Source organism: Halictus rubicundus, chromosome 4 (assembly GCF_050948215.1).
Source record: "Halictus rubicundus isolate RS-2024b chromosome 4, iyHalRubi1_principal, whole genome shotgun sequence".
In the NCBI taxonomy this organism is placed as follows: domain Eukaryota; kingdom Metazoa; phylum Arthropoda; class Insecta; order Hymenoptera; family Halictidae; genus Halictus; species Halictus rubicundus.
In genome coordinates this window covers 4,345,097-4,371,875 of record NC_135152.1, presented here as the reverse complement: position 1 = coordinate 4,371,875, position 26,779 = coordinate 4,345,097, and the positions used below count along the sequence as shown (strand labels likewise).

The 26,779-nt window shown below is 42.7% G+C and overlaps 2 protein-coding genes across 2 annotated transcripts; both read right to left on the bottom strand.

The window, feature by feature from the left end:
• Nucleotides 1-213: 213 nt before the first annotated feature.
• LOC143353239 (heparan-alpha-glucosaminide N-acetyltransferase) lies at nt 214-5,630 on the bottom strand. The gene is made up of 11 exons (XM_076786403.1): nt 4,949-5,630; nt 4,309-4,442; nt 4,076-4,191; nt 3,561-3,723; nt 2,925-3,129; nt 2,444-2,611; nt 1,676-1,797; nt 1,447-1,607; nt 869-1,043; nt 669-781; nt 214-520 (listed from the first exon to the last, which is right to left on the bottom strand). The coding sequence occupies exons 1-11, from the start codon at nt 5,069-5,071 to the stop codon at nt 339-341; spliced, it is 1,662 nt and encodes a 553-aa protein (XP_076642518.1). The 5' UTR covers nt 5,072-5,630; the 3' UTR covers nt 214-338.
• A 4,450-nt stretch (nt 5,631-10,080) lies between these two features.
• LOC143353238 (very long chain fatty acid elongase AAEL008004) lies at nt 10,081-26,377 on the bottom strand. Its single transcript, XM_076786402.1, has 4 exons — nt 26,142-26,377; nt 15,467-15,718; nt 14,266-14,509; nt 10,081-12,841 (listed from the first exon to the last, which is right to left on the bottom strand). Exons 2-4 carry the CDS (start codon nt 15,716-15,718, stop codon nt 12,351-12,353), a joined length of 987 nt encoding a protein of 328 aa, XP_076642517.1. The 5' UTR covers nt 26,142-26,377; the 3' UTR covers nt 10,081-12,350.
• Between the last annotated feature and the right edge of the window lie 402 nt (nt 26,378-26,779).

Genomic DNA, 26,779 nt, shown 5'->3' with positions numbered 1-26,779 from the left:
AATAAATGTGTCTGTAGCCTCTGTATCTTGCGATTCAGACGGACAATTTTTATTTTGCATAAAAATCCGCAGTCTAATCATGAGGATCGCAAGAATCGGTAAGTTCCATCAGGGTTGCAAAAATCCCGTGGGTCGTGCAATTCATAAGAATGACAGGAATCACGATGGGCATAAGGGTCATAATGACTACAATGATCATAATGGTCCTAGGGGCCATAATGACTACAATGATCATAATGGTTCTAGGGGTAATAATGACCACAATCATCATAATGAACAGACAAAAGCGGTTCGCAATATCTTCGAAACTATATTTGATCAATCTCGCGAACATTGTTTCACAAGGTAATATATACACGCAGCCTGTGCATAACGTATGCGATCACTGTCCACAAACCAACGCACCAAACGGACTCCAACAAACGCAGTCCTCGGCTCTCCATGTTACCAATGCTCCAGTGGAACGGGAAAATTTGATAGCAGAGCATGTGGCCGACATATAACAGCAACGGGTTCATGCCTGCGCAAAAATAACATTCACAATCCACTGGCTTAACAATATTTGGTTCCAACAAATTTGATGAATCAAAATCAAAGAACGTTATTTTAGAAGCACAAGTACAGTTGCATTATAGCTCGTTATGCAATAATGTGAAAGTGACACGTACCTGGGATTCGGAAAGGCCCGCCGTTCCACAGGTTGACAACGTCCACGAGCAGGTAACACGCGGTCAGAAGTGCGAGAGAGAAGGACGTCGTGACGAACACGAACGACAGGGACCTGTTTGCGACGAATAAAATCATGCGTTGCAATCGACGTTGTACGTATTTCGGTTCTGCGGGCTATTTTTGGAGGTTCTGTACCCACCATAAGCTCTTATTCACCGGGATCACGTTGGTGAAATGCAGGGCGCAGCCGATGCAACCGAAAACTGCAGCCCACGCGAGCCACCTAATCACCCGCGCCTTCCAGTCCTTGTACGACATCATAATTATGCCGGCGTGCAGGCCGAGGAACACGTGGAACGTTGACGTAAGCGTACCTTGGAAAACGAAGCACGTTTTCGGTCGTGAGTCTCCGAAGTCACGAACATAATCATTACTTTCTAGACATCACGATTGTGAAAATAGACTGGACAGTGGTGATTAGGCTGTCGATCTTTATGCAAAATAAAAATTGTTGTCCCAATGGCAAGATACAGCTGCATAGATATGAGTATTTTTTTTTAATATTTTGAATGGGCTGAAAATAATGCGAGAGTATCTACAAATTTTTTAAATATTTGTATTGTTTTGCATTTGATCTACTAATTTTTGTCATGAATCCATAAAGATCTAATCCAGTGATCGTGCAAACAGAACTCCTCGTTCGATTAAAATTTCCAATTACGTGGTCGAATTAATTTTCGAAGGGTTAATCGAACCAAAAAAGTATTCATGGCATACCTAAAATTCCTTCGGGGTCATATGGGCCGGAGTTGTAAACGGTCGCCGAATAATGCAAATGTGGTTCTTTGAGTACTATTCTGTCGATGTAGCCGGCTGCCCCACCGGCGCAATCATAGTGTTTCCCGTCGTCGTGTAGACCGCCGGGACCGAGGTATCCGCTGACAATAATTCTTTGAATCACTAGGCGCGAAGAGGAACGATTGTTCATTGCAATATACGTACGTACGTGGGACATCCGGGAACGTCCAGACAGAACGTCAGGACGCAGTGAACGGCAACAATGGCGAGCATCACGCACCACTGGGGCAGCAACATGAATATGTCTTGCACCTCGCGTTGCATGGGAGACTGTTTCATGTAATTTTTACGATTTACAGTTTGAAAGAAGGAATGTAGCTTGGGATTTGACCATTTCATAAGGATCATAACAATTGTCAGAGTCACTGGGTTCATAATTGTCATAAAGGTCATATGGGTCATGAAGATCGTAAGAATTATCCTAATGATCATAACAATCGTAACAGTCGTAAGTAGGCTGTGGGTTCTATGCGTTTGTAATAAAAATGAGTTGCTTAAATGTAAAATAGAAAAAACATTTGATGAATTTGAAAATTATTTCCCGCTCACTAAAATTATTATGAGAAGAACTAAATGCATCTAGCAATCGCCATAAGGGTCAGAAAAATCAATGAAATTATTGTATAAAAATCGTACGGATTTATGAAAGCCATAAGTGATTGGGGCAGGTCTGAGTTAATTCAATTGCGTTTGGTCATACGGTCATAAGGTCATAATGTAAGGGTCACGAGGGTCACGAAGATCATAAGGAACCGTAAAAATCACGAGAATACTACACGTCAAGTTACATCGTAGAAAGTAGTGGGATAAAGAAGGCTAATAGTTGTTTTTTTTTGTCAAGTGGGTGGTCCCGAGTGGGCGTGGTTTCTTTGCTCCCGGTCTCGACGGTTCGCCCCACGGGGCATCTTGCACTCACTTGTGACTTCACCGGCCTCTTGGACATCAAACAGAGGTAGGTCGAGGCGACGATTAGGTAAGTCAGGCTAAAACGTTGCAGAACTCCGAATATTCTGATCGTTTCGAGTTGAGCTCCAGCGGCGGCCGTGTTCAACGATACTCCGATCAGAAACAGCAAAACGCTTCTCTGTTAGCAATAAACAATAATATTTCTGATATAATACACCGAATGTCAATTAATGAGCCTCGTGATAAGCCGGTACTCGATGCCCGCGATCAATTGATTAATTAAAGATTAGATAATTTTACAAGATCGGGCGAAAGTGTGTCAGATAAAGTAAAACACGATCTACTATCGCTTGACACAATTCTGTTCGCAGGTAAACAGTCTGCGGTACTGTTTATTATCATCCTGACGAATACTGTTGGGGCATCATGGAAAAGTTGCGATCAAATTAGTGCAGCAACATTTTGCTGCCAAGTTCTCAAATTTGTCGAACCTTAATGATCCCTCTCAGGATGACGACTCTAGGCGTCATGCGCTTTATCTGGCCAGCCAGTGCTACGGGGATGCACATCCCCATGATCCATATGAAGCATGGGAAGACCAAGTCCCCTAAAAGTAGTCCGTTCCAAGTGGCGTGTTCCAGGATCTTGTAACCACCGGATCCGTCATTGACGAAGATCATTAACAACGTGCTCGCCCTGTTGAAATTCAAACAATTCAAGCCATCGATAGATTAGAGCTGCTTTTCAAAATAAAATATCTTTTTCAAAATTGTACCAACTGACCTGCGGTTTTTCGAGCAGTTAGCAGACTTATTTTATTCGTTAGTGTGCATAAAAATTCGAGAAGACTGCAATTGGTCTAAGCAATAATTTTTTAAAGGGCAACCTTTTTAATATTTTCTAACTTCTGGAAGAGTCCCAGTCGCTCGGTTCAATTTTGGAAAAGTTATTGTCCTTGCAAGCGTAGTTGAGCGTGTTCTATTTTCAGGTTTTAAGGAAAGTGGAATCGATTAAAAATAGCGGTCCCGGAGGTTTTGGGACCCATCTTCTAGATTTCGAGTTGACGATATGGTGTCGGTAGAAACTGGTTGTTCAAAGAAAATGGCTGACAGGCTTCGGAGGCTCACCCTCGAACTGTATCGATTGCTTTCACGCGACGTTTCACGGGTTGGTTCGTCGCGTCGTCCACCTGATGTTTCGCGCACTTCTTCCGGCACAGGTGCCACAGTAATTTCAGGCTGGACAGGCCAAGCAGGACGACTATCAGCACCCCGAAAATAACGAAGAGTTCTGGAAGCAGCCGAGTTTGCCGTTCAGACACCGAAAATTCAGTAATCCCGTCGAGCACTAAACGTGATCCATATTGCTTCGTAGTTGGACTGCGGATTTCCGTTCATTTATCACAAAAATGAGAAGAGACACGGAGGAGCATTACAAAAATTTGGAAATATTTTGGAAACTTGGTTTACTTCAGTTTTAGATCAATTTTACTTTACGTAAGAAAATCAGCCGTCTATTCATTATCATTTGTTCAAGCTATTTTGGACACAATTATTAATCGTGTAAAGTCAGTACAAATCGGGGAGCTGTCTTCCGAGGTACATCTCAAACGAAGCGCTTGAAGGGAAATTGGAGGTCTTGCCTGTGTAAGCGTAGGTGGGTGGTGTCAAGACCCTGAAGTCGCAGCCTTCCGGCTGAATGGACAGCTCGTAGACGCCGAATTGGCCGAGGCTCGGCGTCAGCTCGCAGATCACGTTGCTGGAATGCGAAAAACAGTTTCTGGGACGCGCTCGAACGATGCAGATAACCGTGATCAACAGCAGAACCGGTTGAACAAAAACATCTCCGCTCGACACCTCGCGTCGTCCGATCTACCTAGTGTTCTTCGCGGACAGATATTCGATGGGGTCCTCGGCGTCAAGGACCCTCAAACTGGATGGCCTGAGAGTGTCGATCGTCACGCTGGGACTCGAGTTTGCTGCGAGATGCTTGATACGGGTGTACGGACACTGAAAAAGGCACAACAGCGTCTCAGCCTCAGCTCTCGGGTGTCTGCGTCAGGTCCTCGCCAAGCCGGGACCCCAGGTTTTATTATCGTTACTTTACAAATCAAGGAAGTACATTTTGAGACACCATATATATTGGAGCCTTTGTGTTATCATGTTAAGGGTTAAAGCTAGGTCTTCAATATAAAAAATCCCGCAATTATAATAAGATAAAAATCAGTATAGGATATATTATCTGAAGGGAAACAGTTGGAACTAAAAAAGAAGAAGAGGGAGCCTGAAGCTGGGTCCTCGGTGATAAAAATTCGAAATGCTGGGAACTACCACAAGCAAATAGTAATGTGTGCAAACTAGTCTATAAATTGTCTGTAGGTATTAGGTCGGTGCAGAAGTTCGTACCCGAGTTTGTATGAAAATGCAGCCAGGACTCGGATCTAAACTTTTCCACTGACCCAATAGAATGCACAGTCTACTTGATCGAATAAAAGCGTAATCGATGATAAACTCACGGCAGCGCAGTCGAATGAGAGCCAGTAGAGCCACGCGTCTTGTCCCTCGTGTTCGTTTCGCAGACGAAGACAGGCCTCGTCGAATCGCAAGCTGTCCTGATCGCAGACCTCGGAGCTGTCCATGCTCGTCAGCTGGCGGAATGTTTGAACAAACGCTGCTGCAAACCGGAACAAACGGCGAACCGTTCGCGGGGCACACTTTACGCGCTTGCTTAACCCATTTGCATCATTTCATTAGATTTCGAAAGATCGATTTCAAACAGCAAATATATATTTCATCGTATTCGATTGATTTGTACACACGGTAGAACCTCGATTATCCGAACCTCGGATATCAGACTGCCTTATTGTTCGAACGCGATTCTAAAATGGAAATGTTATCAATAGACTGTGGATCTTTTTGAAAAATAAAAATTTTCTATCTGAACTGTGACAAACGTTTAATGTTTAACAGGCTGAAAATAATAAATAGCATTATTCAATTCTTCTAATGTCTTCACTGTTTTAAAGTACTAAGCCTAGTTATGATGTGTTTTGATCGAGAAATATTATTATAGCCTACATGTTTATTCTATACCATTTAAAGGTAGAAAGCCCATTTTTAACGACAAATTTTCAATTTTCATTTAGTTATTTAATTTCATTTTGAAATAAAGTTTATTTCAATGGTAATCAAAGTGAACATCCGAACACTCGTGTTCGGTATACTTGTTATACATACTGTTAGGTTCGAAATCGCGCGTGTATGTACGCTGTGGTGATAGCGGCCAGGAAGACAGCGCCGTACGTATACGCTAATGATGCGAACGGGTTAAATTCGGATAAAACGTGCGAGACTTTCGGGGAGAGTGGAACGATCAAAATCGAATTTCTGGAAGTTCGCCGATTCAATCGATCGGATACGATTCGCGACGTCGATCTCTAGCGACCGTCGGCTCGCGACTACGAAGTGGCACGACAGCTTTCCAAGATCCGCGGGACACGAGTCGAATCGCCACGAATCACGTGGGTGCATCGACTGACATTTCACCTGGCATTCAACAGGTGAGATCTTACTTGGCCGCTGCGCTGGCTGCGCTAGTTACAAGGCCTCTACGCAGGAGATGCGTTCGCCAGGGTTTCAGAACTGTTATAAAAACGAATTTGCGTCTCAGTACGGTACCAGAGAAGATTCATCACGAAGAATCACTTTCAATTGTTGATCGAACAATTTCTTTCGACTATCTTGGACTTGCTTTGAACAGTTCTGAAAGGCGTTTAACCCTAAAGGGACTTCCCCTAACGGACAGCAGCCAGGGACTAGAAATATTAAATTTGTTTCATTAAAATTAGTTAATATATAAGTTTTATATCTCTTTTATAATATTCATTATGCTTTAAAAAGAAGTGTAATTAATGTTGGAACTTTATGTTTATGTACTAATGTTGGAAAACTTTACCGAGAATTGTGTAAATGACATAGGGACACAAACAAACAGTAATCTAATAAGAATTTATAATAACATTTGGACAATGAGATTATATTATGACGTAAACGGTTTTTTTTTTGGGAATCTCGTTTTCCTTGAACCAAAATCATCATTCGAAGTCAGCCTCTGCAGGGTTTGATTGTGTAGTAGTGGCTGTAAAAGAAATGAAAGTAATAATTTCTTGAAAATTCGATATTATTTCAGAAGAGTGTTGTTTCAATTTCCTCTTTTAAGAATATTGATTCTCAACTATTCGTGTAAATTGCTATAACACTTAAAAGTATAGCCCCAAATGATTCTTACCGATTTTCGCATAGGGTACAATGTAAATTTCGACAAGAATCGTCTTCTCTTGAAAATCTCAAAATAGCGCCATTTCGTATAGTGGCGAAACGCTCAAACTGATAGCGAAATGTTACCGACGAAGGATAAAAAGGTAGACGATAGTAGCGCCACTACCGGTAAACTCTCGAAGCACAATCCGTAAGCACATTTCATCACAGACGAGGTATGGTATAGGAGTAGACCAATCACCATATGGGGTTTCGTGTCTCACTATCTGAAATACCGACATCGTTAACAACAACTAGATTTCTTACGCCCTCTACTCTGACGAACGATAAATCTTGTAACTAGATCCACGATAAACCTATGATAAATGATGAAGATACGACTCTGAACCCCATACAGGAGTACGGCCTACCGTTCTCGCACACGGGTGTAAACAGGTGTAAATCTAACCCGCTGAGGAGAGCAAACCTAACACTAACCTAACACTCGCTCAATAGGGCCAAGCTAATCCTTTTTCATTGAATGAAAAGATATTCCGAAACAAAAACTGCGTGTTTCGATTAATAATTGAAAGGAGCAGCCTTGAAGGTGAAGATGGACCAAGAGTAAACAAGGAAAGCATTGAAGGACCTTCGGCTCATCCCGAGGTAGCCTAAAGTAAATTCAGACACAATTCAATGAAATACACAAGTTTTTATAACTTGCAAGTCCTAAATTCTATTTTACAATGTTATAGGAAATTATAAATGAGCAGCTATTAGCTCGATATTATTCTCTCTTTGTAAGATACTAGAAGATCTTACAAATAGAGAATCATACCGATTGCCCAGGTCTCACCACGAGGAGGTTGCTGCACAAGAGACCCGAAAGGAAACCAGAAGGAATTCAATCCGCTTCCTTCTGACTCCCTTTCTTACAACGACGATGTACAATCTTATAAACTAAATTTCGCAGATCGCTAAATGGATGAGATTACTTTTCCACAGAAAGAAAAGTTCACTTTTCCATTTAGCGTATGTCGAGTAATTATTGCGGGGCAAAAGGTATCAAAAACGAATCAGGCAGAAGGCTCTGATTCTTTCAAAGAGAGAAACAAAACCGAGCCAGAGCAGAAGGCTCTGGTTCGAGGGTGGCGCGACGCGTACAATGTTTGCAGAGCTTTCTGCCGACCAGTATACGATACCCGACGCAGACACGGGGAATGATGACCAGGGACGCCTCCACCTTTTGATAGATCAACTTAACCCCAACTACCCGCCACGAGCAACGCTGACGCAACAAGGCGACGAAGAGACTTATGGGGAATGAAACCCCTGCTCCCGGCGCGAGCCACGCCAGCGTCGACATGACTTAGGCAGACATTTTACAAAGGAAGGGTTTTACCTGGCGAGTACTACTTCCTGACCATCATTTCCCAGTGCATCCACGCCGAATATCGCAACGTGGACCGGTTCAAAACTTGCAAAAAAGGTCCGACACAGCCTTCTGCTGTGTCAGAGTTAACAATCGAGTCGATCAAAGTGAAGTTAGGGCAATAACAACTCGACATATTTACAACAACGATCTTAAGAATTAAACTAATTCTAACTTACAATTATTTCGATGTCTTCGTCGATGCGTTGTTTGATATAATGTCTGCGTTCGATGACCAGATGCTCAGCTGTTGGATTTCAGCTGAAACAGACTAAGAATAATTAGACACGATGTTGTTGACGTCTTCAGTCGATGTGTTGTCCTCCGTCGATGACAAAGATGATGAGCTGTCGTACTCCAGCTGAAGCAGACGAATCATAATTAGTCACAATTCGATGACGATGAAAAGAAGACGAAATGTTGACATGAAGAAACGACGAAATACAACTCTAAACCCCGCACACGAGTACGGCCTACCTAACACGCACAAGAGTGCGAAATCTATCCAACTCACGAGAGCCAACCTATCACCAGCTCACGAGAGCCAAGCTAACCCCGCACACGAGTGCGACCTAACCAACAAGAATTCAACAAGAGTAGTTGAAGTCAGAACTTCAAACTACTGAAATGGCGCTTCGGGTCGCCCCGGGTTCGCCAATACCCGTACTCACCCACGGCCCCATCCGTGAGTGAGTCCCTGAGGGACCTCCGTTCGGAGGAATACCAATTTTATGTAAAAAATAAAATAAAATATAATATAATTTCAAGTAGAGAAACTTTTGAAAAGTCCCGACGCAAATTCGAATTAAAAACACAGAAATAATAATTGACCGCGTTCGTTGAATGAACACGAATTCCAAAACAGAAAGTGTAGATTTTAATTGTTACTTGCAAAGAGCTGCTGAAAGTTGACCAAGGTGAGCGGTGAAAGCTTCCAAGAACCTCGCCGTTCCCTAGAAGCTCACCCCGAGCTAGCTTAAGGTGGACCAGGGAAGTTTTAAATGACCGTTGGTCCACCTTAAGCTAGCTAAAGGTAGACCAAGGTCGGCCAGTAATGTCCAGTGAAGTTCTGGTGGATCCCTGGTCAACTGGAAGGTAGGCAAGAGTGGGCCGGGGTGGTCAAGGTGGGCCAGGGCAGCTCCAAGGTCCTTCGGCCTTCTGGTCCCGCTGCACTTCCGCTCCTTTTTGAGTGCGCACCTCGACTGACTGACTGAGCGCGGCCGCCGAATTCAGTTGCGCGGTACGTGGTGCGCAACTCCCCCACCCCAATTAATTTCGGTAAATCTCGATTGCCGGAATAGTAATTATCGATAAATTTGTTATTTCTGGTTGTTTAATGTTTATAACAATTCCTTTCGCCAATGATGTCGACAAGCAGTCCCTTGACCATCTTGTCACCTAATTTTTTAGTAAAGATAAATGATAGAACTCAAGGTACAGAATAACTTTTGAACCATGAACGTTCGCACGCATTAATTTATTGAACATAATACCCTGACCTCCCTGGCCTACACTTGCCTTCCTTGGAGTTGACCACAGGTCCTCCAGAGCTGCCCTGGCCTACACTAGTCTAGCTTGGTCTACTTTTAGCTACATAGCTCCGGGTGGGCCAGAGGTTCTTGAATGCTTCCTTCGTTGACGTACGTTGACATAACGTTGACCCACCTTCAGCAGCTCTTTGTAAATATCAATTCAAATATACAGTTTCTGTTTTAGAATGCGCGTACATTCAACGAACGCCGTCAATTCTTATTTCTGTATTTCTAACTGCCACATTCTCAAATTCTTCTGATCTTTCTACTGTTTCAAATTTGATCTACTCATTTTTATTATAAATGCATAAAATCCAAAATCCATTCGAAAACCCGCAAATTCAAAAAAGAAATCCAAATTTCCAGATAAGCAAACCTGAAAGAAAGAGAGGAACAGGAACAGGTTGGAGGAAGATAAATAAACGAATTCGTGCAAAACACGGTACAGTTTATTCGTCGTTAAAATAAATACATTTCTTTTTATCATCAGCGGGTGGTCCGTATCATACAAAATTACTTATCCTACGCGTTCGGAGTGTGGTACACATCACATATACATATATAATAGGTCCAGCCAAGTTTTCAGTTTTCAGTTTTCTCGAATCGAGACAACGCGTTCAGCCATGTGTGCATAGCTGAAAAATCATTGCATCTCTCGAAAAAACGAATTACGGACGACACAATCGTGGTCGAGGTTCGCTGATAATCTGTCGATTACCCGTAATGCCCGAGCAACTCTCTAACATTTTCCCTAGAAACCGATAAGACACCTCTAGGATCAAGGATCGACTATATTCTCGATCATCCCGCCACGAATTTCTCGGATTCGTCGATCGAACGATCGACGACACGACGAGCCTACAGAGATAGGAGTTAACCGACGATTTGTCGATTTGAGCAATGAGAACGTCGCGACATGATTCGCGACAAGATCTGTAGATCGCCGTGAGCATTCGTTAATGAACAGGTCGATCGATCGTGGATCCTGATCTACAAGTTCCCAACGGCGAGCTAGACACGAACACTTGCCCAAATTTTGTACCCTGACCCAGAGTTGGCCGAAAATTCGATCAATTACATTCTTGCTTAGTCATTAATAGACTGGGGATGTTTAAATCTGCTTTTTAAACGATTTTTACATTTTATTTTGCAAAATCAAAATTATCTGTCCATTGTAAGATTGATTTTAAAATTATATTTTCTCTTTTAGTAAACTTAAAAAGTCGGAAATAATGTAACAATATCCTCAAATCATTCTAGTTATAAATCATCATATGTTCCTCAGAAATTAGAGATAATAGCCTAATTTCGATCTGGACCATGTATAGTCGAGATAGAAACACATTTGCAACGTTATTCATAGTATTAATTACTGAGAAGAAAGATATTTACAATGTTCTTAGTGGTGCTAGTTGATTACGAGCTCTAAATTAGGTGTAAATTAGGAGATGAGTAAAATTTGGCAACTCTCAAATTGACAATCCGTGTTTCGTTTATCGTCCAACGTTTTAAGGAAAAACATTTTGCAAAATAAATAGAAAGATATTAAAGATTGTACAGTATCTATAAACAGACTGTAAATTTTTATTCTGAAGAACGTATGAGGATTAAATTGAACATTCAACTTTTAGCATCAATTGAATCAGAGATTAACGAGTAACTGTTGAAATTCTTGTTGCAGTGAAAGCAGTAATTTAAACCACTTGTTCAATTATTATTAGATTGTGGATCTTTATACAAAATACTTAATGTCCTTCTCAATGTGTCTCCTCAACAAAAATTCTTTACAATAACATAATACACTGGTGCTGGTGGTTTTCAATTTCCTACTTATTGGCATCGTAAACGCATAAAGTCCAGATCGATTGGTTCAATCAATCGTCATTTGTCCGACATCCGATATTCTTCGATCGACGAACTTGATTGACATCATCGATCAATTGAATTACAGATTTTTTAAATTAAATAAATTGGCAATTTTTCAACGATAAAATTTCTTTAATGAACGATCAACTAACAATTGGTTTATCTACAAAGCCTCTTCTCAATCGAGAGCACTAATCAATCAAAATAAAAAATTTCAATCGAAATCTGTGCCCAACTCTGGTTTACCGGTGGCAAGAGCACAGATTGCCCCGTGGGGCATCGTGGCCACGCCCACAGGGGGAGCGCTCGACACAGAGCGAGACGAATAGTCTTCTATCTATCTCTGAGATCATTTGACCCTGGGGGCAATCGATGGTGCTCTCAACCGTTCTAGTTTGCAGTAGCAACAAACCCGTCGTCATCATGTTTTCGGAGCACCGTCGTCTTCCGAATGCTCCGTGGTTACCCTAATCGCGTAGATTCGCGTCCCAGCCGGGATTCACACACACACACACTCTCATCCATCTACACACATACAGAGAGGCACACGTTTGTTCGTACACACACACGCACAGAAAGCGTGAAAATGATCGTTCCGTACGCACGTATCCTGCGTACAGAATATAAATGATCGTCGAGCCGAGGCACGATTAGGCGATCTCCGTCCGGACGTCCTCGACGCGAAAAGTGTCCAACGATGTACACACACGCGCACGTGTACATCCATGACGACCCCAAGTCCGCGAATGATCGAGGCTGGATCCAGGAATCGAGCCCGGAACGCTGTGGTCCAGCCTGATCGATGATCGATGGGCCGTGATCGAATCGCTTTCATTTCTTGAAGCCCCGGTTGTCGATGAACACACGGTTCCTCAACCCGCTGTCCGAGATGTACCCGGTCGCCATCTTGTACTGGTTCGCGTAGATCGCGCCATTTTCGTTGGAGTCGACTCGCATCGCCGTCGTCGACGACTCCTTCTTCTGCTGCTCAGGCTCGTCGTCGTTCTTCTTCAACGATTGCTGCCGCCGCGGCTTCTTCTTCTTGTACGAGGAGACGTAGAAGTTGCGGAACAGGAAGTAGAACATAACAGCATGCATGCCGATCCACCAGACGAACGCCTTCGGGTAGTTGCAGTCGATGAAGAGCAACTGGAACGCGTGGACCATCACCAACACGAACTGCACCATCTGCAGACCGGTCAGGTAACGCTTCCACCACAGGTAAGGTTGGATCCCGGGCCCGAGAGCAGCCAACAAGTAGTACGAGTACATCACGATGTGCACGAACGTGTTCAGCAGACCGAAGAACGACGAGTGACCGCCTGCGAACCAGAAGAACCGTGTGAGCGAAAGAGTACCGCGAGGAGGATTGAGTGGCTTTGGATGTTTTCCGTGGTTAGGTTCTTCAAGTCTAACGGAGCTTTTGCGGATGAACATGGAGCAACTCTTTTAGAGACTCTGTAGTTAGCTTTGAACGCCGGTTGCTCTATTATACTAAAAATTGCGCTAGGTCCTCTATGATTCCCGAGTCTGAAACACCTTTTGTGGAAGTGCAGCAACCATTTCAGAGATCTTTTAGCAATTGACAAGTAGAAACCAAGTAAAACAGAATTGATCCCGTAGCATTGTATACCGGTAGCTTTGCATTGCAAGTTGCTGGGCCCCTGAATCGCTAGGTCTTCGATATTTGAAAGATTGCGTACGAAGTAAAGCGACAAAGCGATTTTAGGATTCTGTAGCGATTGACCAAGATAGATCTGAAGAAGGTGGATCTCTCATCTCGGTAGATAAATAGATTTAGAGCGACAAAAAGCGAGTGAATACCGGTGAATCAATTCTGTCGTCGTTTTCGTTCGATCAGGATAGTACAAATGTTCACTTGAATCTTGCCGGTTCGATGATGAGTTTCTGGCATAATCTCGGGGCAGAAGTAAAAACGAGAAAATCTTCCGAGAAACCTGATCCGAACCGGTAGTCGTCTAACTTACACCGAGGTAGCGCACGGTATTCCGTAACGATTACAATACGCGTATCGATTGACTGAAAGAAACCAGGAAGCCGCCTGTTCGAGGCGTGGGGACCGTATAATAATTTTTTTACCGCTCTCTCAATGGATCAAATTATCATGGAAATACCTCGGTGATTAACGTCGTCCAGAATGGACGGTTAAGTAGTGGGGGATTATGTTTCCTCGTAGCGCGCGGACTGTTAATATTTAAATAATTCGAAGGAGACCGTGATTCCTGCAGACGAGCAGAGGCGGCGGAATCTGTCCTAAGTCGATTACCATGAAACCGCTTTCATGTGCAATGAAGGCCGATCGTCTCGCGTATCCATGGATTTACGCAAGGTCACCGATTTTCGACTTTGATCCAGGAAAGAGCATTGTAGTATACTCTGGAAACCAAGGAACACTCGCTTACGTCGTCTATGGCATGACATGCCATACTGGGTCGAATAGAAAGCATTGTATAACAATGTCGCCGCCATTTTGCGGAAGACATAACGGCCCAGTCGCTTTACTAACTCAATACTGTGCAACTCCATCTTATCAAGGATCAAGGATCCTCAAATGAAGAGCAAGACATCAGTCGACAGCTTTGACACTAATTCTCGATAACTTGAAACAGTGGTTAAGCTTCTGTTCCAATGAGAATCGCAACAGGATCCAAGCCAACCACATGGATCACTTAAAGTTGTCACGAGCGAAGACATCGGGGATCGAGGATCAAGGGCGGATGCTTACCAGGCGTGAACTTGACGCCGAACCACACGGACATGGGCATGCAGCCGTGATGGATCACGTGCAGAGTCGAAATGTGATCGTTCTTCTTCCTCAGGACGAAGAAGATGGTATCGAAGAACTCGGTGAACTTCGAGAAATAGTACCACCAGCATCCGCGTGCCATCCGCATCGCCAGCGGGTTGTCCGAGTAGTCAACCGGTTGGCAACGGAACGAGTAATGACCTCCCCATCCGGATACCACCGACTGCAATCAAGGAAAACGACGCATCGTGAATCCCGTGGAAAGACTTTTATGCTCTTCTATTCATTAAGATCTGGTCGTCGAGAGGAACGCGTTTATGTTAAGCTGCGTCCACACTGAAGCAACATCGAGCAAATATTTGTCGCTTCACGTTGCCGTCTCCCTCTTTTAACACGTTGACTGCCATGTCACTCATATGTGGGTGACGGAATTATTTGTCCAGGTTTTAAAATGAATTTTTACGTTAATATATACATTGTGCCTAATTTGATTAGGATCTGTCAAACTCAAGAAAGCTGGAGGACTACTCAATATCATACATTTCATTTTTTTTCAATTTTTATTTCATTAAATAACTTACTTTGATTTTATGGAATGTTTGAGGTTTCTCGTTTGGCAGTCAAAGTGTTAAATGTTTCGCTTCGTTCACCTCTTTGGTGGCATTTGTCTTATGACAGTCATTTTCGAGTAACTTCTCAGCTTCAAAATTTCAATCGTAAATGAACACCATTGACGATTATTTCTTTTTTTAAAAGCCCACGGTCTGGCTAAAGAATTTTTAGCGGATCCTTCAACAGCAACAATTTCAATCGCGAACCAACAAGTTACTTGCAGTAATGTTGTTTAAGAATTTGGTTTCAGATTATAATGAGAAACGAAATTTGTTAGCTTCCTTTTGGTACAGTAAAACGACCAAAAATCCTACTGTTCGGGTCCCGGTCGGTAAAGTAGTGAAACACTTGAAACTTCCACTGTTAAAGCGAAGGTTAAGCTGTGTGCACACTGAAGCAACGTCGAGCAACTTTTTGTCGCCTTCTGCTTTTCTTAATAAAGGAAGAAGAAGGTAAAAGGGGGTGGCAAAAAGTTGCTGGATGTTGCTCCCGTGTGGACATAGCTTTATTCGTTAGGATCTGGTTGTCGTGGTGAAGGCGTTGAACTCGCGTTGGATAGGTCAATTACCTCGTGGAACAGCCACGTGGAGAATATCACTTGGAAGAGGTTGTAGAAGATCATGACTCTCCTGAGATCGAAGGGTTTGCGATTCTCCATCAGTTTTGGACCGAGCACCTTCACGAAGTAGACATAACTCATCACGATCGCTAATGTGGGGAACGGGCTGCTCATCATGGCCCAGTCGTTCACCCTAGGGTCGCTCTTGTTGTCCATCAGGTCTCGGTAGCCATCGTATATTCTCTGCACAACCTGCGCCATCTGAAATGCCCGAAAGTCATGCTCGTTAATATTGTTATTGCAGCAAGATACGTTTCATTTAGGCGACGGTCTTTTTGCATTTGTGATTAAAATACAGAAATGATGCTGTGTACTCGTTTTCTGTTACTTGTAATGGCTTCGGATTCGATCGTGTTCGGTACCTGAATCTAGGGACAGTAAGTAATCTAAAAACACTGTACATCTTCGAAAGAAGCATACTTGGTAGACTGAATAATTTAACTATTTCGTAAACAATAAATATGTTAGGAATACTGCAATTTTTTCCGGAGAAGTTACGCCGGATACAATGAACAAACTTAGCTACCCCAGAGGCAGGGCTACCCTAGAAATACTATGGAAGCTAAGGGACATCTCGGATGGATTTGGTATGGTTTGAGATTGGTCGAGAAGGAGGGAATCGAGGTCCGAGGATCTATAGATCCGCATATGTCGGCAGTGAAAGGTTCCGTCGCGGCTGTCCTTTCACTGGGATTTTCTGAAACGTACTGCGTGCGAGGACAGTGACGCGATTACCGTGTAGGTATCGAATGCGGTCAGATATTCCCCTGTTTAGAGTTTCCACGGACCCATCGAAATTACACGGCAACGGTGACACGCACACGTCCCTCATCAACGTCGCGATCTGTCGATCTTTGGACAGGTGTATTGGATCGGCAGCGCGGCGAATTAGTTCGACGGCGCAGCGGCGCGGCGTTTTGCGCGCGTAAACACGTGACGAAGCCGCTTGCGAAAACCTCGTCGATCGCAGAGCTCTACGATCGATGGAATCACGTGCCGACGCAGGGAGTCGACCTGTTGATCGGATTGGTAAACAAACAAGAAGATTCGCGATGCAGACTTGATGCAGTTGCGATCGTATCAAGCAAGTTTAGCGAAACATGGCGATAAAGCTATACGATCTATTGTGGTAAAAGATTCTTCGTCCTTTGCAGGATTTATTAGAGGGTGGGCAACGCGAGGGGGAAAAAGAAGTGTCAATGGAAATGTGGTTAGAAAATGATTTATCGCAAATGCAACTGAATAATGATTTTTTGCGAAAAATTGCGGTAGAGCTACGCGATTTTTGTCAGTGAAGGATTCTGCATTTTAGTGGGAAAGGAATGGTAATGGGAATGTGGTGAAGAATGATTTATTGCAAATACAGTTGAATAATGTTTTTTTTTTGTTTGAGAAAAGTTGCGGTACTACGCGATCTTTTGTAGTGAACGATTCATCGTTTTAGCGATTTTTAATGCAGTCTGAATAGTAATCTTTGTTCCTCACAAAGCTGGTAAAACTGTGGCATTTAAATAGTAGGAGTGACAATGAAAAGACAATTAAGAAATTCCCGGGAACGATCTTCTGCATGCATTCCTGCCACTGTAAGACGGAATTCGCGTGAATCGGCTATAAAAAATCTCGAAAATGTTGTAACATTGATGCCTAACGGGTTAAGGCGACGCAATCGGCAACCGCGAAGCGGAAAAACACTGTCGCGTTGGCAAACGGAAACGTCGAAGGTAATAACTGGATCCTTATGCACTCTTAACATTCGCAAATTCATGAAGTACAAGCAAACGTCAACCTAACAACCATCAACAATTTGTTAACTTCCGAAGCCCTTAAAACACTCATCTAACAAAATTTCTGTCGTGCTTCTATTCAATAAAATTGACATTGTTCGACCAAATTTCCCGCAGATCCGTTCTATTATTTGCAACATTCGAACGAATACTATAATATCGTAGTTTATACCGCAACACGAATAATGTTTATGGATCGGTGCTCAGACAAGAACTCTCGCGTGCTCGAAGAAAATCGCAAGAATCTTTGTACGAATTGCCTGTGGATTGAAATTGACTGGCGAACAGGTTTCGACGATCGCATAACACGAACATCAAACGATAATGCTTTCAATTTTGCCGGTGGCGGCGGCTGCTCGAACGAAACGCGGCTCTTCCCGTCGCAGAGATATTTTCCAGCCTTGAACGCAGCCGATGATTGACCATGCAAATTGCTCTACGGGGCCTCAGCCCGTGATTTACATCGGTCCGAATGGTTACACGTTGACTTTACAGATTTGAGCGATCCTACGTTTTCCTCTTTTCGGTCGGAGAGATCTCTGTATCCTTGCAAAATTGTGTGTCCATTCCCCGGAACCGAGAACAGTCATCGGTATTCCCGAGTACAGGCTCAATGCCGGACACTATATCGACTCCCAATAAATTAATATACGGTGACAATTTATCACTGTTCGGTGATCTCCAAGGGTATCCGGTCGTTGCGCTGAGATTCACACATTTCAGCGGCTATCGATTCACCGATCTTTTTCGTAATTTCATATCTTGTCTCCGAGGTTATTCTTTCTTTTTATTGTGCTACAAATTTCTTCTCTCTGCCTTTCTAAGTTGTGTTTTGCGAGAAATAGAATAAAGCGACTATTTTGTTTGCTGGAATCAATAGTTCGCCGATTCTTGACGATGTCTCGGAGGATCTACGCGATCCACAACGTCAATGCTCGATCCGCAGACCTCTTTTCCCTTTCATCGATAGCAGCGAACAAGAATCGGCTCGGACCCGAAGCGGACCAAGGTTGTTGATCGATTCCCGAACAGGAATTCTGTTCGATTAGGCTGTTTATTTTCTGCGTGATCTAACGCGTGCTTGTGTAAAACCGGTTGATAGAACGACCTTTGCCGATTACGACGGCGAGTCTGTTTCTAACGATCCACGATCGGGCACGGTCCTCGTTTCCACGCCCTCGCACCACCATTTCATGGAAACTTTAACATTCTCGCAAACCGGAATTCTGCTCCCTTCTATCGGTCTCGACGGTTTCGAGATTTTTAAATCGATTTTAATCTCGAATTTCTGCTCGATAGATTTACGGATAGTAATCGCTTAGGTATTTCTAGTTTATCAGGCTCTGGTGTCGCAAGCAGCGTAAAATTCTTGCGGGAGGTTAAATGCTAAAGTAAACCGCAATTATTACACTCCTATGAGGTGTATGTATGACAAACTAATTAGACTTATTTGGACTTGTACGGCAAGATAAACGCAATCATTACACCTCTTTAGACATCTTAGAAGTTGAGCAAACGTTCGACTTCTTTAGAATTCGCCGGACTTCTTCAGCTCTGTCAACCGTTAGCAGAGTGCGGACTTTTATGTCAGGCGACACGAACCAAATAGAAATAGGAATAAAAAAAGAAGGAATCAACGATCGTATTAATTTTTAAGTAGAAATTTCTTTCTTTCTTCAATTATTTCAATCGCTTCGATCATTTTAATCAGCCAGAAGTAATGCATCGACTTCGTTAACGAGCAATGGCTGAATTTTTGTTTAAAACAATAGATCCTCAAACAGTTGAATCAACGCAGACAATTATTACCAGAGTTAGGTACACGGAAACTATTCCCAAAATTCGGGTTTTTCGAGCCGTTCGAGGAAAACATACGCAACAATTTCAGCATAACCGGATTCACCGGAGTGCTTTGTCCGCTACTGCAGAGGTTATTAAATCAGAAATTCCAGCGGAGTTGAAAAAAAAAAATGATTCTTCTTATTCTGGACAGCGCGAGTCGCGGAGATGCGAACAGAATTCGCAAACACGATGTTCGCGAGTTGGCAGCTTGCGAAACAAAGGACACCGTGAGGAGTCACGTTCCAGGCGATATTAAATCACCGGGTTCAGAACCGATCGGCTGTTTCTATTCCGATCAGCGGATGAGCGACGGATTGCAAAATGAAATCGTAAATTTCGCGCGCCGCAAAAGACGCGTAGCGTCTTCGAGCACCGCAAAGATCCGGTTGGGTATCGAACGACAGGCGTAGACGAAACAGCAGTGTTGACAACCGATACTGCTGTTACTATAGCGAACAGGTGAAACGACTCGAGATTCGATCGCACATCGGCGACCGGTTCGAAGAAAAATCGAAGGCATTGATCTCCGAAACGCTCGTGGAATTCCTATTCAGAGCCGCGGAAGAGCAAACACGATTACGAGATCCAATGGCTAGGATTTTTTCTGGGAAGGAACTCGTTTCGCTTGATTATGGTCAGCCCTCGATCATGCTCGGCCACACTTTCGAAATCGTCGGTGCCGTCAAAACAGTACGCTAAATCGGTTCAATGCCGAATGCTTGGGCGAGAGATTAAAATGTGCTGTTCGATAGAGGAAACTGTACTCTTCACGCTAGTGTATTGCAAAATTACGCTGATATTTTTCTAAATTTTTTAATAAGCTCGCCTTTTCCCATTTCCGAATCGACAAAGACGATTAAAATAATGAAAAATACATGCACAGAGATGAGTAAATTGAACTTCGCCCTACGAACTAATACAAAAATGCGGAATTCGGCACAAATTTTTCTGTCCCGTGTTCAATGTTGATCTCGCGTAACGATCTCGCAAATCGATACAATGAACTTCGACGAAAGGGAACGCGTCGATTAATTATCCGCAAACGGTGTTAACCGTACAGGGAAAGGAAAAATGCCCGGAAGTGGATCGTAAAGCGTCGACGGTATTGCGTCCACGGGCTCAAAGTTCAACGAGGAAATTGTGCAAAGAAACAATATTTGAAGGAGTTAGGCTCTACTGGATATCTTGATCGTTGATGCTTCGTTGGGGAACGAGTTTTTCCTTTGCCTTTCCACTTTTCTGACGTTAGTGCTTGTTTGGACAGTATCGTCCTGTGTTCGTTGATTTTGCGCCGATGTTTCCGGAAACCTCGATTTTTTATTCGCGAAATCAATTATAAAATTACACCGGGCACAATTGCATTGGGCCACCGAACAATTGATAATTACCGCTCATAAATTTTTAACACGAAAGCGTTTATATTAACGTAAATTAACTTTTCCAGAATTCATGAATTTTTCCTTTGTTAGTTCGCACAATATGCGGAACGAAAATTTTCTGTGTCGTTCGCGAGACACAGGAGCCAACTGTCGCTCTGCCTTCAATCATTTAAATTTTTCTACGATCCCAAATTGTCATAACCATAATTTGGCATGATAAAAAATTCTGTGCTGATGGCAAATATAATTTCACTCTGCCGATGCCCGTGGGCACAAATAAGGGCACAGCAAGGTGCACAACTACGGGCACAACTATATATAGCCCAGCCGTAGCTGCCCACGTAGCTGTGAAAATGCATGTGACATACATACGCAGCCTTGCCCGCAGGAGCGTGGCTTCGTGCCCGCCGTTCTGTGTATGCCCAGGGCAAGAAAATCGCTGCCCGTACGGGCAGACGCTGAACAGCTCTGCTCTAAATGATCGAATATTAACACCCAATCTACGACTATAGGTACAGACTCTTATTTTCATAGATCGTACAAAAAGTGCTATATAATGCGGAAAAAACTCGCAATAAAAACAGACGGATGATACTAATAATTTCTATGTATATACACTTGTCCTCACATTTTGCAGCACGATAACAGCCATGAATGCGCGTATCGGTCGAAGAGATTGAAGAGCATAGATTCGACAAACACGTTGACCATTCATTCGCGCGTAAAAACGGAAACGCTTTCAAATATAGTATAGTTTTAAATATAGACGGTTAGGCAATAGAATAACATTAGCGTTTTATGCAACGGCGTTTCTGTGTATACTGTAATAACGTAAACGACAGAGCCGTTGGTCATCGAGAAAAGGTTGAGTACCTAATCGTACTCGCTTGGTCAAGACTTATTCGCGTCTAATGTCAATGTCAAGATATCTGCCACGTTGGTACATGGCGCATCGTAGACCCGAGTATGCGAATAGTGAACCATGATTATGAATATTCACCGGAGAGATTGCGTGTGCGTAAATGTCCACGGTGCATCGTGTGTTTTTTAGAACATAGACACACACGCCCGCGCGCACGCGCCGCAGATGTTCGACCCCGGTGCTTGTCGTAGAATTAGTGCCATCGAACATCAACTTTTTACTGTTCTAATTAGCTAGGTTACATCGTCGAGCTGGAGATTCGAAGTTATCGTCGTTAATAACACGTTTAACGGAACATTGCAGTGGCAATTAATTTACCTTGCGGGAACCATTAGGGATCTTTTTGCAAAAGCTTTTTCGCTTGATCGTTTCTCGCGGGACTCTTGTACGACCTCTAACCTTTTTCTTGTTTTGATGTACAATTATATGGTCGCGGCGGGTTTATTATAACAATTAATAGACTGCGGATTTTTATGCAAAATAAGCACTTTGTACATCGATTTCGAGAAACGGGAGCTGCCTGAACAACGACTTCTTAATGATTTCAACATGTTATAAATGGCACAATGGAATTCTTGAAATCTTTTGGCACTTTCACGATTTTGTGTCTCCGGTATTCACTTTGTCCGTAAATAAATAAAATCCGAAGCCTAGTGATTAGGCGATCGGTTGCTCGGTGCAGTTTCAAAAAAGAATTTTATGGGATCTATTCAGCAACAAGAAAATATAGAAACAATTGATCAATTGAGGAGCAATGATAAATAATAAACGATTTTCAAACGAGTACCACGAATATAAGAGTTTAATCTTCATGTCAGATTTGCAAAAACAATGTACACTCCGATTCAACATTTAACTCTTACACATTTTTCGGAAGAACATTTGTTCCTTAAAAATGTTTGTTCGTTCCCTGAACATTGTTCTTTTCTGTACAATTGAATTCAGCGATTATTTTCCTGACAACTTGCTGTAATTTGTTATTTTCGCAATACAAGAATTTGGCAACAGAAGAGCAGTGTCCTAATGGGAAATCGAACGGAGGAGATTGAACGAGACTCGAAGAAGATCGTCAGAGATGTTTAATTTAATGCTGGAGAAGATAATAGGCAATTCGGAATTCGCGGATCGAGCCTCGATCGGCAAGGTCCGCCGGTGGATCGTTCCGTGTCGTCACGTTTATTATCCTGTTTCCGCGAACCGCGAAACATGCGCGCATTCAAATCACCGAGAGATCGAGGGGGGATACTCGCGGTACCTCCTCGCTAAGAAATGAGATTTGCAATGTAAACTTCTGCGACGTCCGTGTCCGCGCAAGGCTATACCGATGCACACACTGCGATACCGTGGGTTGTGGATTTTATGGCAAAAAAATCAGGGTGTGTAAACTTTACAAAAATATTTACTTCTTACTAAAATTATTCAGAGAAGGCACACGTTCCCACCTACTTTCTGAAAGCTGAGTTTAAAAATGAGTATTTTAGCAGAAGAACTTAATTTTTATGTCTGCAAAGATAGAAGAAGCACGAGCACGAGGAATGAACAATTGCAAAAATATGTACTTCTTATTATAATTATTCAAAAGAACCCATTTTCGATTAACATCTTACGATGTTACAATTGAATTAAAAATTGTATGTTTCGGTACAAGAATTTAATTTTTAATTATGTAAAAATAATAGATTAAAAGTTCTGTCTATTGCTCCATGACACTGCAAGGAATTTATAGAAAATAGAATGACTCGACGGCTTTGTCCCTGATTCTCGAATTCCAATGCATTAGCCTCGGATTTCCGGTTCCGTGGTCAAATCAGTTTACCGAACTACGCGCTCAGGTATTTCGTATTACCAATACCACAATTTCCCCTTGTCACTCCCAGGTTCATTCTCTGATAAAGCAAGTCAAGGTACAAACAAAACCATGACGAAATTTCAGCCGGTAATGGAAATGGCATTTCTCAGTGTGTCATTCAACGGAATTCCAGGCGTGTGGTTCACTTCTAATTTCAGAAAAGTTTACCTACACTCCGGCCAGACGTAGATCGAGCGTAACCTTGAACTATAGGTTCTCGGAAAAATGAAGAGCACACTGACCATCGGCATCAAGGAACCATTAAGTGTTACGTGAACGATTATGGATGTGTCACTGGTAACTTCGAGATAAAAGATCGGGCAACGATCTGCTTGCGTGTATCGCGAAGAGTCCGTGACACTTTGTCGTTCGAAGTTACGATAAAATCGCGAGGAAAAATCGTACATTAAAGTTTACGATGCCGTTTCGGTAAGAGGAGATTTCGATCTTCAGAGTGGTAATTTTAATCGCGAAAACAATTTTGCGAGCTTCGTAGAGATGTTTGAATCCGCACTTTCGCAGAAAAGATCATTTTCAAGTTTCACTTGTTTCCTAGTATGAAAACGATTTTGGGAAAATATTAAATCGCTATGGATTTGAAGATTGCAGTCCCCTCTTTGTAATGGTATCACAAAATTTGATGTACAATTTTTTCTTTTGTGCTTTTATAGCACTTTGTGTATCCCTTTTTTCGAGAGAAAATTGTCGTCTTCGCTTCTCCGCTCATTTTTTAATACTAAATTAAAAAGAAAACAAGAACAATGCCAGGGAGAAAAAAAGTAGAGGCTTCGTCCTGTAACATGAGCAAAAGCAGATCATCGTCCGATATCTTTTCCAGAAAGTTATAGCGATTCAAAGATAATCGATTTTTTATCTGAGATTCTGCGATGCTGCAACGTAGATCGACGGTACAATAAAAATTGCACGCAGCGGAAAAAAAAAAGAAATCGCGCCGTTAAATCGTGACTGTCATCGAGGATGATCGTTGCACAAGCCGGTCTCGAAAAGAATCGATCGTTAAGGACGATTTTGGAGTGGAAAGGGTTACTCGAGGACCGCGAAAGTATGGCGGGGCCACTCTAAGTCGAGAATTTTCTCTCGTGACACGCGGGTGACGAGCGTAATCACTGTGATTATGATAATCCCGACGCTTAGCGGTGATTATTAGAATTCTTGTGCAACGCCCGCGAGATGTAATTCCCGTCGTCTACGACAATCGAAAATTCGTGCGGCCTTTGTGATCGAACGTTCTCAACTTTTTACAATCACAAATTTTTCTCGGGTCACCTATCAACATTTACTATTTGCGAAATTAGCATAATTGTTAGCAATCTTTTTGTATTTCCTCGAAAAGGACACTTGAATTTCCAACTGGATTTATGATTAGAAATTATGGAATAAAAATTAAAATCTCAAAAGGGAGAGTCGAGGTAAGAAGGTGAAAAGGTTAAAAGATTGATTTTTTTTTATACAGAAACTGTTAAGTTTATGCAATTTTCTGCATTTGATCTGTCAGAAGAAATGTTTGCGGATTCACCGTATTTCAGTCAGGCAAAGTCCACACACAGTCTCGCTAATTTTTTCTCGACTAAATTTAGCTAGCATAATCGCTTATCCGGTTGTTACATGGTCTCGCATAACAAGCGGTCTCTTTACACGAGTTTTTACACCGTTCGGAATTTAATTTTCACTTTGTGCTAGTTAATTGTACCGCGTCCAATCCCACTGACTAATTGCCGAAGATTTAATCGAATTGGAAGAAGGGAATTGTAAATCCTCAAGATGAATAAAATCGTGTTCAATTGAAAATGATCGAACACCGTGTTTGATTTTTTTTACAGTGCGTTACTGCTTCGCGGAAGTATTTATCTATCGATACACAGATACGAAACACGTGACTCTCGTCGTAAATACTAGACTTCGCGAATTTGTTTATCAAGTTTTCGAATCTAGATTTTTCCACATTAAATGGAAATTCGTTTCTTTTTCTATAGAGCTTTTCACAGTCTTTAATGAAACGTTCTTTGTAAAGACAAAGGAAGTCGCGTTCGTCGCACGTACATATATTACGCGAACGCATGCTGCCAGAGCACAGTAATTATCCGCTGTTTGAAGCAATTTCTCAAATTGAGTTTATATTAAAACGATTTCCAGCATTCAATGCAAATGCGAGAAACGAGCCCAGAAAATGCATTGAATTCAGTTTTCTCTTGATTGTTGAATAACTTGATAATGAAAGGCACCAGAACAATTAAATGATTTTATTTTCGACCTTAAAAGGTCTTAAAAGACGATCCAAAAAGAAAATATACTTTTGTTTAACTTCTGCTTCGTACAATTCTCATTTTACATAAAAATCCACGGTCTACTTAATAATTAATCTCATTTTGTAACCGTTTGACACGCCGCACTCCGTGCGCAAAGGCGAAAATTTCCAAATTCTTTTGATCTGAACATTTAAAAAGAGAGAAGACTAATCGAAAAGCGAAATTGAACCAACAAAAATCTTGTCGCAATCGAAGAGATTATAATATATAATAATGCGAAAAACAATATAGCGTGCTTCCAATGCTAAAACAGTTCAGCATCAAACTGAACAATCGAGAAAGCAAATTGTACTTCAGCAGCTAATCAACTAATTCGGTTTCGTGTTATATATTTCGACGATTTAAACGGAAGATGTTGGCCGGAATGGTGCAGCAAACGGTCCGAAAAAATGTCCGATCTAAATTCCGCGAGTTCACACGCGAGTCCCCGAACTGTTCACCAACTTGCCGAACTGTTCACGAATGATCGAAACGAATGAAACGAATGAAACGAAATCCGCGAACGATTCACTGGTACTCACCGTGCCAAGTTTGGAAGGACGGGATCGGTTCGTGAGTCGTCTTTCACTATCGAGATCGTAAACACCGGTTGCGACGGGGACGATCAAGGAATAGTTTTAGTCGGATCGACGATGTTACTGTGACGGGATCGGTTCGTTGTCTGGATCGTTAGGTCTGTCGGCCAGCTAGCCAGTAGCTCGGAAAGGCACGCTCGTGCTCGACCACCTTCGTGGAAACTGAAGCTCGGGCATCAAAACCGTGTTTTATATCGGCATAAACGCTCGTGACACCTGTGCCGAGCACGTTGCTCCTCCGCATCCCAGCCCGATAGGCCCCCCTCGCTTAGGATCTAGACACCCCACCAACTCGCCACCGAGACCAATTGTCGCTCCTCCGGTCTCGTGTCGATCGTTCTCGATCGTCCAAGGGTCAGATCCTCGGCACGGGGTGCAGCCGCGCCGAACCAAACATCCTTCCAGACTTTACTCGATCGCCGGACACGGAATTTTTACACTGGTTCATCCGGAGCATTGGTGATCGACCGCGATCGTAGTTGCGCGGAAGATCGATGAATCGCGCGCGGGAACCGATCCGCGATTTCACGGTGTCCGTTCGATCTCGAAGAATTTTTGGGAAACGGATCCTTTGCACGCGCGAA

What these genes read in the sequence shown, in the direction of transcription:
- LOC143353238 (XM_076786402.1), bottom strand. Translation starts at nt 15,718, where the DNA reads ATGGCGCAGGTTGTGCAGAGAATATACGATGGCTACCGAGACCTGATG. An exon ending in CCACGTGGCTGTTCCACGAG is followed by an intron (nt 14,510 to 15,466) that starts GTAATTGACCTA and finishes CCTTGATTGCAG; the next exon opens with TCGGTGGTATCCGGATGGGG. An exon ending in CGGCGTCAAGTTCACGCCTG is followed by an intron (nt 12,842 to 14,265) that starts GTAAGCATCCGC and finishes TCTGGTTCGCAG; the next exon opens with GCGGTCACTCGTCGTTCTTC.
- LOC143353239 (XM_076786403.1), bottom strand. Translation starts at nt 5,071, where the DNA reads ATGGACAGCTCCGAGGTCTGCGATCAGGACAGCTTGCGATTCGACGAG. An exon ending in ACCCACCTACGCTTACACAG is followed by an intron (nt 3,724 to 4,075) that starts GCAAGACCTCCA and finishes GGCTGCTTCCAG; the next exon opens with AACTCTTCGTTATTTTCGGG. An exon ending in CGGGCCTTTCCGAATCCCAG is followed by an intron (nt 521 to 668) that starts GTACGTGTCACT and finishes ATTTTTGCGCAG; the next exon opens with GCATGAACCCGTTGCTGTTA.